General features: G+C 52.3%; 1 protein-coding gene across 1 annotated transcript in view; it reads right to left on the bottom strand.

Annotated features, from left to right (window-relative positions):
• Pla2g2c (phospholipase A2 group IIC) overlaps window positions 1–12,847 on the bottom strand; it is a 15,440-nt gene that overhangs the window by 1,175 nt on the left and 1,418 nt on the right. Inside the window, exons 2-3 of the mRNA XM_005352959.2 lie at window positions 11,338–11,482; window positions 9,811–9,914 (exon numbers count right to left, since the gene is read on the bottom strand). Of these exons, the coding sequence (XP_005353016.1) occupies window positions 9,811–9,914; window positions 11,338–11,482 (249 nt within the window). The remainder of the gene's footprint in view (window positions 1–9,810; window positions 9,915–11,337; window positions 11,483–12,847) is intronic.

Raw genomic sequence — 12,847 nt, forward strand, 5'->3', positions numbered from 1 at the left:
TCACCTGGATCACACACAGGTAGTCTCAAAGTGTCACCTGGATCACACTCACTCTCTTTTAAAGCTACACTGCGCTTCCCCGGTCTTTGTGGATGAGGTGACCATCCCTTTGTGGCAGTCCCCAGCCCACCTGCCACAGCCTGACTGCCCCAGCCTCCTCTTCCCCATCCACAGTTTACTCCAGGCACAGGGACCTCTCGGCCTTGTCCCAGGACCTCGGCACATGCTCTTCCCCTGGTCTCTTCCAGTGATGAGCTCCACGGGCCATCTGGGTCTTGACGGAGTCCAGGTTCTTCAGACAGGCTCACCCAAGCCACTTGGTCTAAAGCTCCCAAGTCACTCCCTCCTAGGTCCCCCTTGCTAGTCTCATTTGCAGACTGGCTTGCTATGCCCTCCTCCGCCCTGCAGAGGGAGGTCCCAGGAGGCTGGGCCTCTCTTGTGTATCACAGCCTCCCCCTTGCAGAGCAGGGACCAGCCCGTGGGAGCTCCTCAGGTACTTCTGCCAAAGCAAATGAAGCCCCAAGGACTTTGGGATGTGGTGTTTACCCTCGAGCGGAAGGACAATAGATTGGGGCCTTTTGCTGCGTTGTCACAGTCCTAATGCTTTGCGTGTGCACACACATGTGCACGCATGAGCACATACGGGGTCACGGAAGGCATACTTCTCCTTTCTATAGGACTCCACCCAGATCGGCTCTCTCTGAGAAGAAAGGGGGCTGCTAGACCCTGGGGCTTGTATTCTGCAGCTGGTTAATCTGGATGCCTTCCTGGATAGAATGGTGCTGACTGTGGTCAAAGATGAGCAGCGTAGTAAGGCCCCGTGCTAAGATGCTGGTCCCAGATGGAGTAAGTGCCATGTCTACTGCTCTGGCAGGGGCACCCTTGGCTCCACATATATAAAGAAGCAAGGCTCTGTCTGCTGGACCAGTGCAGGCTGTCTCTCTCCTGCCTTCCCTCTCCGAAGCCCACATTCCCACTGGAGCTGTCCACGCATGCCTGTCTGGCGACTTGATTTCTCAGGGCAGACACTGCCACCCCACGCCTCAGCTGCCCTTCACCACACACCCTCAGGAAGGTGCCAAGGACATTCATGCCACCCCCACTCTCCCTCACGCCTGCACCCATTGGCCCTCTCACATCCCCTCTCCATCTGTGAAGGTTTGCCCTGATCCATCAAGTCCCAGCCCCCTCAGGGCTCTTCCCCATCTCAGCCCCTTGCAAGCACCTGCCCACCCCCCACCCCCAGTCTATAGCAAGTTTTTATACAGCAGCTGCCGCCAAGGCCACAGAGGATGTGGGCTACCTGAACGCTGGTCCTGCTCTAGTGGACTGCTCTCCTCTGTGGACCTGGTGCTGCCACCTAGGAAATATGAACCTGTTATCCCCTCTGTCCTCCTCCTCCCTTCTCCTGTTTAAGTCTTGCTCCTCTTTCTCCACACTACTTAATTTTCTAGACTCTTCCTTCTTCTCGACTATGTGTATGACCGACTTTGTCTACATATATGTATGTGCACCACGTGCATACGTGGTGCCCACAGCAGTCAGAAGAGGACATCGGATCTCCTGGAGTTGATGATGGTTAGAGCTGCCATGTGGTTGTGGGGGAACCAATCTCAGGTCCTCTACCACAGCAGCAAGTGTTCTTAGCCACTGAGCCATTTCCCCAACCACGTTCATGTTTTCCTTCTTGAGACGCAGACTCATGCAGCCAAGGCTGGTCTGAAATCTCCCCTGAAGTCACTCAAAGATGACACTGAACTCCTAATCCTCCTGTGTCCACTTTCCAAGTGCTGAGATCACAGGCGTGGGCCACCGTACTGGTTTATGAGCGATGGGATGGAACCCAGGGCTTCATGCTAGGCAAACATTCTACCAAGTGAGCTACACTCCTGGGTCTCTGAGTCCTTTCTGCCGTGTGATTAAATCCTCCCCTAAAGTGTAAATCCTCCCCTCACAGCTCTCCTAGTCCCTAGATCTCCAGGCATGGTCGTGGACAGCGATTTTCTACCAAGGATGATCGTTTTGGCAGCATCCCTCAGTTATGGTAAGATCGGGTTTGCCATGACCTGGAAGAAAATACAACCCTAAGCCAAAAAAATGCCATCTTTGCAAGCCACCATGTCAAAACATTGGACTCCAGATCTTACATCTTCCAGTATGCCAAAAGATAAACCAAGGCACAAGGCAAGGAAATGACAGCTTCAGAAAGTTCTTTCTCATCCTGAGAACACCATCTCCACAAATGAGACAAGATGACAGGCATAGACTCCTGCCTTGTGGCTAACCCAAGGCCTCACAGGGCCTCTGTCTGGGCTCTGGCTTCATTGCAGATTATCTTCAGAGAGTTCTTGCTCAGTCTCAGGACTTGATGTCCTCCTGGATTCCCAGCTCCAACCCAGACCTCCCCCTTGAGCTCCAGGCTGCAGCACAAATAGCTGTTTGCTGTTACATGTCTTACATTAATCTATTTCTGTTGAAAACATGGAGTTGGGTATTTGCAAATAAAATGGCTTATTTCACTCATGATTTGGGGAGCTCCAAGTCCAGACAGCACGGTGCTGGCTCTGGCAGGAATCCCTTAGGCACATCACGGCGTGACACACATCACGATGAGTGTACACACAAGAGGGAGGGGGTCACATGGGACAACAGGAAGTCAGAGAGATTGGGGAAGGGCGAGCCTTGCTTGCCGTTATAGAACAAGTTTCTCTAGTGGGAATTAACCAGTGTCCCAGGAAAACTACATTCATCTCTTCCGAGGAGGGCACCTGCAGCATTCGAACGATCTCCAGGCCCCACTTCTTAAAGGTTCCACCAAGTCTTGTGTGTTTGCATATATGGTGTATATATGTGTTTGTGGGTGGTATGTGCACATGTGGTATGTATGTTTGCATGCATGTGGAGGCCCAAGACCACATGGATCCATGTGGAGGCCGGGCATCTTCCTTGATTCCTCTCCACCTTATTTTTTTTTAAAATTTATTGCTGTGTATGTGGTGTTCATACACATACGTGTTCATGTATATGTAAACATATGAACATCTACGGGTGCACATGCCTGTATGCGCATGTGTGTAGGCCCAAGACTGACGGTCTGCCTTAGTCATTTTCCGCCTTATTCATGGAGTCATGGTCTCTCACCCACTGGAAATTTGAAAGAAAATGGCTCCCAAACGAAGTGGCACTATTAGGAGGTGCAGCATTGTTGGAGTAAGTGTGGCCTTGTTGGAGGAAGTGTGTCATTGTGGGGTGGGCTTTGAGGTCTCATATATGCTCAAACCATGCCCAGTAAGTGAGACCACATCCTGTTACTGCAAGCCAAGATGTAGGACACTCGGCTACTTCTCCAGCACCATGTCTGCCGGTACACTACCATGTTGTAGCAGGGTGATAATGGACTAAACCTCTGAAAATGTAAGCCACCCACATGAAATGTTTTTATAAGAGCTGCCGTGGTCATGGTGTGTCTACACAGCAACAAAAACCCTAAGACACCAACATAGATTGGTTTCATTAGCTGGCTCTGTGGACGTGCCTCCCTCCCCCCCACTCTGTGCCTTCCAAGCTCGAGAGTCACAGGAAGGCTGCCATGCCCACCTAGCATTTATGCGAGTTCTTAGGATGCGAGCTTGGGCCCTCACACTTGCATGATGGGATCTTTTAACTATCGAGTCGTCTCCCCAGCCCACCACCTTATTTTTGAGACTGGATCGCACACTGAACCTGGAGCAGCCCAATCAGCTGGGATGACTGAGCACTGAGTCTCCTCCCACTTGTGCCCAGTACTGGGGTTACAGATGTGTGCTGCCATGGCCCAGATTCCATCTGGGTGCTGGAGATCGGAACTCAGCTCTGTACAGTGGGGAATTTATCAGTTGAGCCATCTTCCCCGTCCTGGTCCCCCACTTACTAACACCTTCCCATACACAAACCCTGGGAAGACTCTGGAGATACATCTGAACCACAGCACAGCTTACGCTCTGTGCAACTCATACCAACCTGCTGCTGGGTCTTCGTGGTCCCCTCTACTTCCATTTTCACAAGCTTAGGGTTCGATGCCAAGATCTATGGCAGCTGAGGCCTCCCTCTCCTTCAACCCCACATCTAATCCACCTGTAGGTTCTGCCACCTGAATGTCCAAAGCAGACTCAGCCCCTGACACTTCTCATCACCCCTTCTGTCGCCATCCTGGCTCCAATGATGGTCATGTCCCCAGGAGCTCCAGAACCAGCGTTCTAAAGAGCCATTCTCCTTCCTCCTCCATCTGTAGCAGAAGTACATCCCTGCCCCTCTGACCATGCTCCAGGAGGTCGTGTGCCACTAACGCAGGTGAGCCTCCTGCACCGCCTGGGCAGACATCCACACACAATGTCCACTCCTTCCCCAGCTCCAAGCTCCTGCCACACTGCCCCTCCTCTGCAAGGCTGTCCTTCCACAATTGCCTAAATTAGTTACTTTTCCCTCCGTGGACCCCAGCATCCCTCTAGCCTTGACTGTTTGAGCAAAAGATTTATCCCCACCTGACTACATCTGTCCCCATTTGTGGCTCTATCTGTCACTATTATGGGCTCCCCCTTACTGGAATATAAGCTCCTTCAAGTCACAGCCTGGGTCTTGCTCATGGTTGATCTCCAGCTCTAGTGTCAGTCAAATTTCCATTGCCATTTGCTGGAGCCTTTAGCAACTGCACTTATGTGGCCTGTGACCCACAGAAAGGTGTCCATCCTGGGACCCTGGAAGCCAAGTTCTAGACCCAAGTCTGTAACTCATACACTTTACGACCTTAGGCATGTTGCTTGCCCCACAAAGCCTGTCTCTTTGACTTTTAAAAGAGATAAATATGCCTGAATTGTCTGTTTAATGAGACTTTTCACTCAGTCACTCCTTAAACAAACATGTATTAAACTCCTAACACATGATTTGCCTTTGTGTAGAAAGGGTAGAGACACGAGCAAGCACACCTCCAGACTGCCCAGTCCCAATGGTACTATTTCAAATGGACCCCAAGAATGAGTTCCCCCATAACGAGAAGGGCTTATCCCCTGTTATGTTTGAATATGAGCTATCCCATCGCAGACTCATGCATTAAACACTTGGTCCCCAGAAGGTGGCACTATTTGGGGGAACAGTGGGAATTTGTGGGGCCTTGCTGGAGGAGGTAGGTCACTGCAGGATGATTCTGAAGGCTGGCTTTGGTCTTGGCCTTTTTTCATGGGGTCCCATCTGCCCTAAGAGGAGGAGTCTCTATCACACGTCCTCACCACATAGTGACCCACTTCATTGGCCCACAAACAACAAAGCCAAGGCCAATGGACTCAGATCTGTGAAACCGTAAGTCAAAAATCAACCCTTGCTGGCTTTTAAATGCTCTCTCAGGTCATACCAATGGAAAAACCAAATACAGAAAATGAGCTTGAGGAATCTTGGGGATGAACTAAATGCGTTTTGAAACATAAGAAGGCCTTGAGGCTTTAGGGGCAAAGGCACAGTGTTATGGACTGAGGAGGAAATGTCCCCATAGGCCTGTGTGATGTAGGTTCCAGTCCTTGGCTGCAAGTGTCATTTTGGAAAGTGATGGAAGCTTTAGCTGGGCGAGGGCAGTGTTCTAGTTGAAGAAAAGAGGTCGCCGTTAGCAAGTCTTTGGGGGCTGTGGATTATATCTGTATGTCTCTTGTTGTCTGTCTGTCATGAGGTTAAGACCCTCCTCTGCCACACACCATACCCTGCCACACACCACACACCCTGCCACACACCACACTGCCACACCACACACCACACTGTCACACCACATACCACACTGTCACACACCACACACCACATACCCTGCCACACACCACACACCCCGTCACATAGTCACATACCACACATCCTGCCACACACCACACACCACACACCCTGCCACACACCACACACCCTGCCACACACCACACACCCTGCCACACACCACACTGCCACACACCCTGTCACACACCACACACCCTGCCACACACCACACACCACATACCCTGCCACACACCACACTGCCACCATTTCTGCTCAGAGGTTTGGAGCCAATAATGGCCGAACTCCCAGAACCCGAGAGTCTGATTAAACCTTTCTTCCTTTAAGCTGGTGACCTCAGGTATCTGTCAAGGTCACAGTAAAGTAGTGGACTCTCACAGCTCTCAGGGAACTTACACGCTAGCAGGGAGGTGAGGACCACCGCACAAGACAAGTAGACAAAGAAGGTACAGGAAAAGTCAGGGCAAGATGAACGCTGGGAGAGGAAAGGGGTGTGGACCAGGCCGTAGAAGCTGGTCCGAGGAACGCACACAGAGTAATGAGAAAGGTCTTTGAAACTAAAGCTCCCAGAAGTTACTTCTGCCTCTCCCTCTCCAGGGGCCTGCAGGCACTGGGGACAGCAGGTGACAGTGGTACCGGTGGCTAGAACAGTCTCTATCCCCCCACAGCCAGGCATCACCCTACACATGCGCATGCCTGTGTGGGTGGAGGGGGTGTCACTGCACTGATCTGCAAGTCCCTTGTGAATGCCAAGTGCTTATATAAACCTCCTCAGAGGAGGAGCAGCCACCTGGTCAGCCACGCTAGGGCAGCTGTCCCCTTCAAGAAAACTGGCCCTTGAGCTCCTTCAAAGACTTTGTTGTGCACTGGTATCTGGGTGGTATTTCAGGCTGACACCAAGCCCTTGCCCCACCCCCCACTAACTTACCACACCCTCCCCAAAGCCCTCCCCACATTGGTTGCTAGGTAACCTGGGACCAGGCTAGGGGGAGGGATCTCAGAGCTGCTGGAAGCATTATTAACTCTTGCAGTAAAGCTCTTTCAACTGTAGTGTGGCCTGGGCATGGGAGAGGCTTAATTCCATAAGGGTCACGGGAACGATTTTAGCCCTAGAGGGGCCAGGACAGGACAGACTTCAATGGAACTATAATTAAGACAAGGAGGGGAGGGTGGGCTGGAGAGATGGCTTGGTGGTTATGAGTACCTGCTGCTCTCCAGAGGACCTGGGTTCAATTCCCAGCACTCACACGGCAGCTAACAACTGTCTGTAACTCCAGTTTCAGGGCATCCGACACCCCGTTCCGGCTTCTGCTGGCACTGCACACACATGGTACACATACATGCAGCCAAAATGTGTACCCACATAAGATTACAAAATTACAAAAACAGTCCCGATGTTCCCCCAACAAAATCAAAAGCAAGGCTGGGACAAACCAGAAATTTCCACATCCGAATGGCAGGCGCTAACTGAACACCTGCAGTGGGCCAGCCCCTCCAAGGGATCACAAGAAGGGTGACTCCTGTCCATCAACAAGCAACCTTGGGCAGGGTGGATGATCTCACCCTTTCCACAGGTGAGAAAACTGAGGCTTGGCAGGAACAATGAGTCTGGATGGGAAAGACGAAGCCCCTTGGCAGGACAAAGAGGTCTGGGGTATTCGGTTAGACCAAGGTCCATTCACTGTGCCCCTCCACTCAGGACGGGGCAGCTCATCAGTTGTTAGCGGTCGTGAGACTTGCATTTGGAGAATAAACACATAATCAAGCCTTCCCACCAGGATGGGTAGTCAGGAGACAGAGCACCTGGGCCCAAATCTCCATCCTTTCCCTCGCTGTGTGACCTCGGAAATACCACTTGACCTCTCTGAGCCTCGACATCCCATGCAATAATGGGGAGAAGAGTGCCTCCCTCCGAGGTCTATCCTGGCAAGCCATGCCGAGGTGTGCAAAGCCGCTACTGTCAGCTGCACACTGGGGTAGCTCCTGCTCTCACTTCAGGGGTGAGAGGCCGGAGGCCTAGACAGCTCAAGCCAGGCAGGAAGTTCCAAAGTGGACTTCCTGGAAAGGCTCAGCATGGGAGTCTCGGTGGTGGCTGTCACTCACCTAGATCAAACCCCTCTCCTCTGTGGGCCTCAGCCTTCCCAGAGCATCACCGAGAGGTCAGCTGGGATGGTCTCTGAGGCATTTTCTGCTCTGGAGTTCTCCTAAGCTACCGATCTTAGGCAAACAGGGGCTGGGCCTGCCTCCCTCTGTGTCTGGCTTTGGGTCACAGTAGCAGCTGCCCAGCCAACAAAGGGTGCGTGTGTGGGTCACAGCAGCAGCAGGCACCGCACTGGAACCCGGGCCACAGAGTTCTAGGTTTCCCCCGGCGGGTGACAATGATGCCCCAGCAGCTGTGGAAGTCTCATTCTCCAGACTCGTGGGCTGTTTGTGGGGAAGCTCAGACATGGACACAAGCTCCTGGGTCCTGCCTCTGTCTTCTGCCACCAGCTAACAAGTGCTGCTCAGGAGGCGTCATCATCTGTGGCCTCAGCCTGCCTCAGGGTACCTTCCTCCACGCTTCCCCTATCCTGGAGTTTGGGGCTGGGAGGGACCATTTCCAGGCCTATCTTCATCCTCCTGGGCAGCCAGAGAATGGAGGAAGGGCAGAGGGTTGGCCTAGGCCTCGGTGGCAAAGGTTCTCTTTAGGAACTAGGTCCCCCTGTCAGTGTGCAGGGCTGTATATTAGGCAGACTGAACTGAAAGCAATCTTCTATTGTGGGGGTCTGAGCCCCCCCAGCCCACCACACTTCCAGTCTCACAGTGGGGGGCAGGGAGAAAACAGTGCTGACCCAGGGGCTTTCTGAGTGCTGGCCTCCAGTCCTGGGTGGGGTGCTGGGTACCAGGATTCCCAGTGTGGAGTCCTAAGTCCTCTGTCCCCGGAGATGAGTCGGGGACAGCGGGCAGTTCCCTGACCTTGAGGGAGGCAGAAGGATGCCGAGAAACACAGCTGTGCATATACCCATGAGGAAGTGGCTTGCTATGCCCTAGGGCCTGGCAGGAGTTGAGCTATGGCATGTGAGGAGCCAGAAACCACCTACTGGGCTGGAATTACAAGGCTGGACAAAGGCTTGTGCCCACCACCTTCAAGTCTTCAAGCTGGACTTGCCCTTCACATGCCCACACCCTCAGCTCCAGGATGTACTCCTTTTGAGAGACCATTCTGTGTGCTTCTCCACCCAGGCCCCACCCGTGCAGTGTCCCACCCCCCCTTGGTTACTTCTCTGCCCCTATCCACATTGGTTATAGCGCACAACAGACAGTTGCCCTTGGTGAATATTTGCTCAGCTGACAGACAGCCAAACGCCTTGCTAACATGAGAAAAAAAAAGAACTAGAGGCTGTCGGGGCTGGAGTAATAATTCAGTAGGTAAAGCACTTGGGAGGTCAGAGTTCAGATACCCAGAAACCAATTGCTGGGTGGGTCTGGTGGCCTGCCTACGATCCTAGGCCTTGGAGGCAGAGACGGGATCCCCACAGTACGTTAGCTACATCAGCCAGCTGCGGGTTTGACTGAGACACTGCCTCAGTGACAAGAGAGAGAGTGACAGAGGACAATCCCTAACATCAACTTCAAGCCTCCGCCTGTGTGTGCCCACCTACAAGTGTACCTACCTACGTACAAAAACATAACACACACAAACCACACATGCCTGAAAAATGGAAAAGAAAAAAAGAATAAAGGAATGTTCTCAACAGCCAGAGCTACCTCAGGAAAGTGCAAAGTCAATGGATTCCACAGTCAACAACTCTTTAGTGGTCCACAGTGTAGGGCGGGCTCTGGGTTCCCAGGGGAGCTGTGGTTCAGGGGCGGGCAAAAGAGACCAGGCAAAACCAAGCAAGAAGCTCTGACTCTCGGACTCGGCCCCGTTTCTTGTCTCAAAGCGCTTGGGAATGTCTCATCCCCTAAAACGAGCAGTGGGCTAAGGAGGAGGTGCCTGCTAAGGACCAGCTCAGGTCCCATCACCTCCCTCCAGAGAAGGCTACTCACAAGCCACAGTCCCATTGACAATGCTGAACTGGTAGCCATTCAAGATGGGCTGGCAGCCATGCTCCTTCAGCTTGTGGTAGCAGCAGTCGTGAGCCCAGCAGCACCTGGTTGGTGGGGAGAAGAAGGTGGGGGGCTGTGCCGGTGTGGGGGTGTCCCTGGGGAGTCAGCGGGAGGACACTGGGCGAGAGCTGGAAGAGACCTCCAGCTTCCCTCGCCTTCCCTGGACCTGCAGACTCTGGAGCTGGGGGGGGGGCGGTGTTACTGATACACCTGTCCTTTTCCGGACATTCTCATGTGTACCTGGGCTCTTGGCCCTTTGTGACTCTCGGCTCATGGTGTGCAGCTTTGAATCTATCTTTGGACTCTAATAGACAAGGTACAGGTGGACAATGACAGGGGGTGGATTTAGAAATGGGTGATCTGTGTTCCAGGCCAGGCTCTGCTGCTTCACCTGCGGGTGGCGGCTGAGAACTCTTAGTCTGGGATTCTCTGTCCTCAGCCATCAGGTGGGTTACAGCGGGGATGCTGCCTCCAGTATTCATGGTGAAGGCTGAGGGCTGAGGGCTGAGGCCCATGTGTAGATCACCGGTTCAGTGTTGGGCACATATGGTGTATCTCACAAGTGTCAGTGGCCTTCCATGTCTCCACAGCCAAGCCTGGGGCTCAAGTCCCGTATATTAGGCCCTGCTCTAAGGACATGCCCAGGGACATTTCCTTTCTTATTTCTTCAAATGGGAAAAGACACAAGCTATCCAGTCTTTCCACTGTACCATCTCCAGATTACAGTAATGTCCATTTATTTTAAAGAAGCTAACACCACCCACCCTCAAATCCTTCAAACTGTCCTGGAAACCAACTTGGTACCGTGTGACTGCCTCCAGATGGATAACTTTCCTGAACTGGGCCACTTGGCTTCTCTCCTAAAATATGGAATTAGGTCTGGAAGCTGGCAGGGCAGTCTTGCTGAGCCCATAATCCTAAGAAATGGGAGCATGCGAATGGAGAACACCTTCGCCAGGCTAATGGGAAAGGGCTTCCAGATCTCGGGCTGGACTGAGGGTGTAACGTTAGGGCCCTTGATTGAGAACACCAGGATGGGCCTGGAGTGTCTCAGTGGTATGACTGTCCCGCAGGGATAGGGTTCTGGGTTTGATTTGCACATGGTGGTACATTACTAGAATCTGAACACTTGGGAGGCTGAGGCAGGATGATCCAGAGTTCAAGCTCAACCTCTTCTATGTAGTAAGTTAGATGCAACACGAGTTAGGAGCTAAGCCCCTGTCTCAAGATGCTCAGCACATAAGCCATATCCAGGACCTTAGGCATACAGGGCCCTTAGCAGCTTCACAGGCAAACCAGGGAAAGGCGGCTCAGTTCCAGCTTCTCCAAGATTCACCCTACAAGCCCCTTTCAATCTCATGCTGCTTTGGAATTGTTTTGTCAGGATTTCTAAGCCCTCTCTCCTCACTGTAAGCCTAGACGTCAGCACAAATGCAGTATGGGACTCGCCAAGGGCTTGTGCATCACCTGTCTGTAGCATCCACGGGGATTCCTCTGCCCCCTAGCCCACAGTAGCAGCCGTATCCATAATAGGAGAAGAAGGCGCTGCGCCCTGTGATGTGTCTGACCATCCTCTGGAACTGCCAGAAGCTGCTGAGGGTGGAGGTCGTCCCTGCCAAGGAGAAAACAAGAAATGAAGAGCCTGAGGGCCCACAGGCCTTGCTGGAGTGCCTGCAGTGAGGTGGGCAGTCCAAGGCCCTCATACAAGGTGCCAGCTTCCTTCACAGGAAAGAAAACAGGATCAGTGTTATGCCATCACCCAGCAAGTTTCTTGCTAACCTGGATGAGGCCAGGTTCCCCAGCCGTCCCTCTACCACCATCCAGGTCTGATCAGCACTAACTGGGAAAGCTCAAAGCCAAGGTTCCAGGCAGTCCCTCCTCTAGGAAGCATTAGGCATTAATAGTCTCTCAGGAGAAGCAACATTCAGGGGTAAGAGATCAGAAAAACACCCTTCATCCAGTCTGTTAAATGGCGCACACACACACACAGACTCATCAATTCTTATTATTTTTAATAGACAGGGTCTTCTCTTACTACATAACCCTGGCTGGACTGAAAGGTCCTAAAGAGACAAGGCTGGCCTTGAACCTAGAGAGATCCTTCCCTCTCTGTCTTCAATGTGCTGGACTCACAGGCATGCATTAATAGGCTTTGTACTTCTACAAAATGCTTATAGACATACAGAGAGATGCTTATACAAGGATGCTTGCTGGTAGTGTGGTCTGTAACATCAGAGTACTGGAAAGTACCACACGTCCACCCCCAGGAGGATGCCATCAAAGTAGCACACATCCACCCCCAGGAGGATACCATCAAAGTACCTACCACATGTCCACCCCCAGGAGGATGCCATCAAAGTACCACATGTCCACCCCCAGGAGGATGGTCATCAAAGTACCACATGTCCACCCCCAGGAGGATGCCATCAAAGTACCACATGTCCACCCCCAGGAGGATGGTCATCAAAGTACTCGTCTTAGCAATGTATCACTTTTAATAGGTGAACTCCAGGCAGTGAGACTGAGGCAGACAGGTAAGAACGAGGCCATATTCATTTGGCATACTTCCATGTACCTTTTTAATAAGCACATGGTGGTGGTGGCTTGAATAGGACGGCCCCAAGGCTCACATATTTTAAGGTTTGGTCACCGGGGAGTGGAACTCTTAGGGAAGGATTAGGAGGTGTGGCCTTGTTGGAGGGAGTGTGCCACTGGGGGGGTGAACTTTAAGGTTTCAAAAGCCCAAGCCAGGCCTAGTCACTCTTTCTCTGCCTACAAATAAGGCTGTAGCTCTCGACTGTTTCCCCAGCACCACACTTGCCTGCCTGCTGCCATGCTCCCTGCCCTGATGAGAATGGACTAAGCCTATGAAACTGTAAACCAGCCCCCAATTGAATGCTTCCCTTTATAAGAGCTGCCTTGGTTATGGTGTCTCTTTACAGCCACAGAACGGTGAAGAAACCTGTAGTATTTTGTT

The sequence above is a fragment of the Microtus ochrogaster genome, chromosome 10, assembly GCF_000317375.1.
Source record: "Microtus ochrogaster isolate Prairie Vole_2 chromosome 10, MicOch1.0, whole genome shotgun sequence".
In the NCBI taxonomy this organism is placed as follows: domain Eukaryota; kingdom Metazoa; phylum Chordata; class Mammalia; order Rodentia; family Cricetidae; genus Microtus; species Microtus ochrogaster.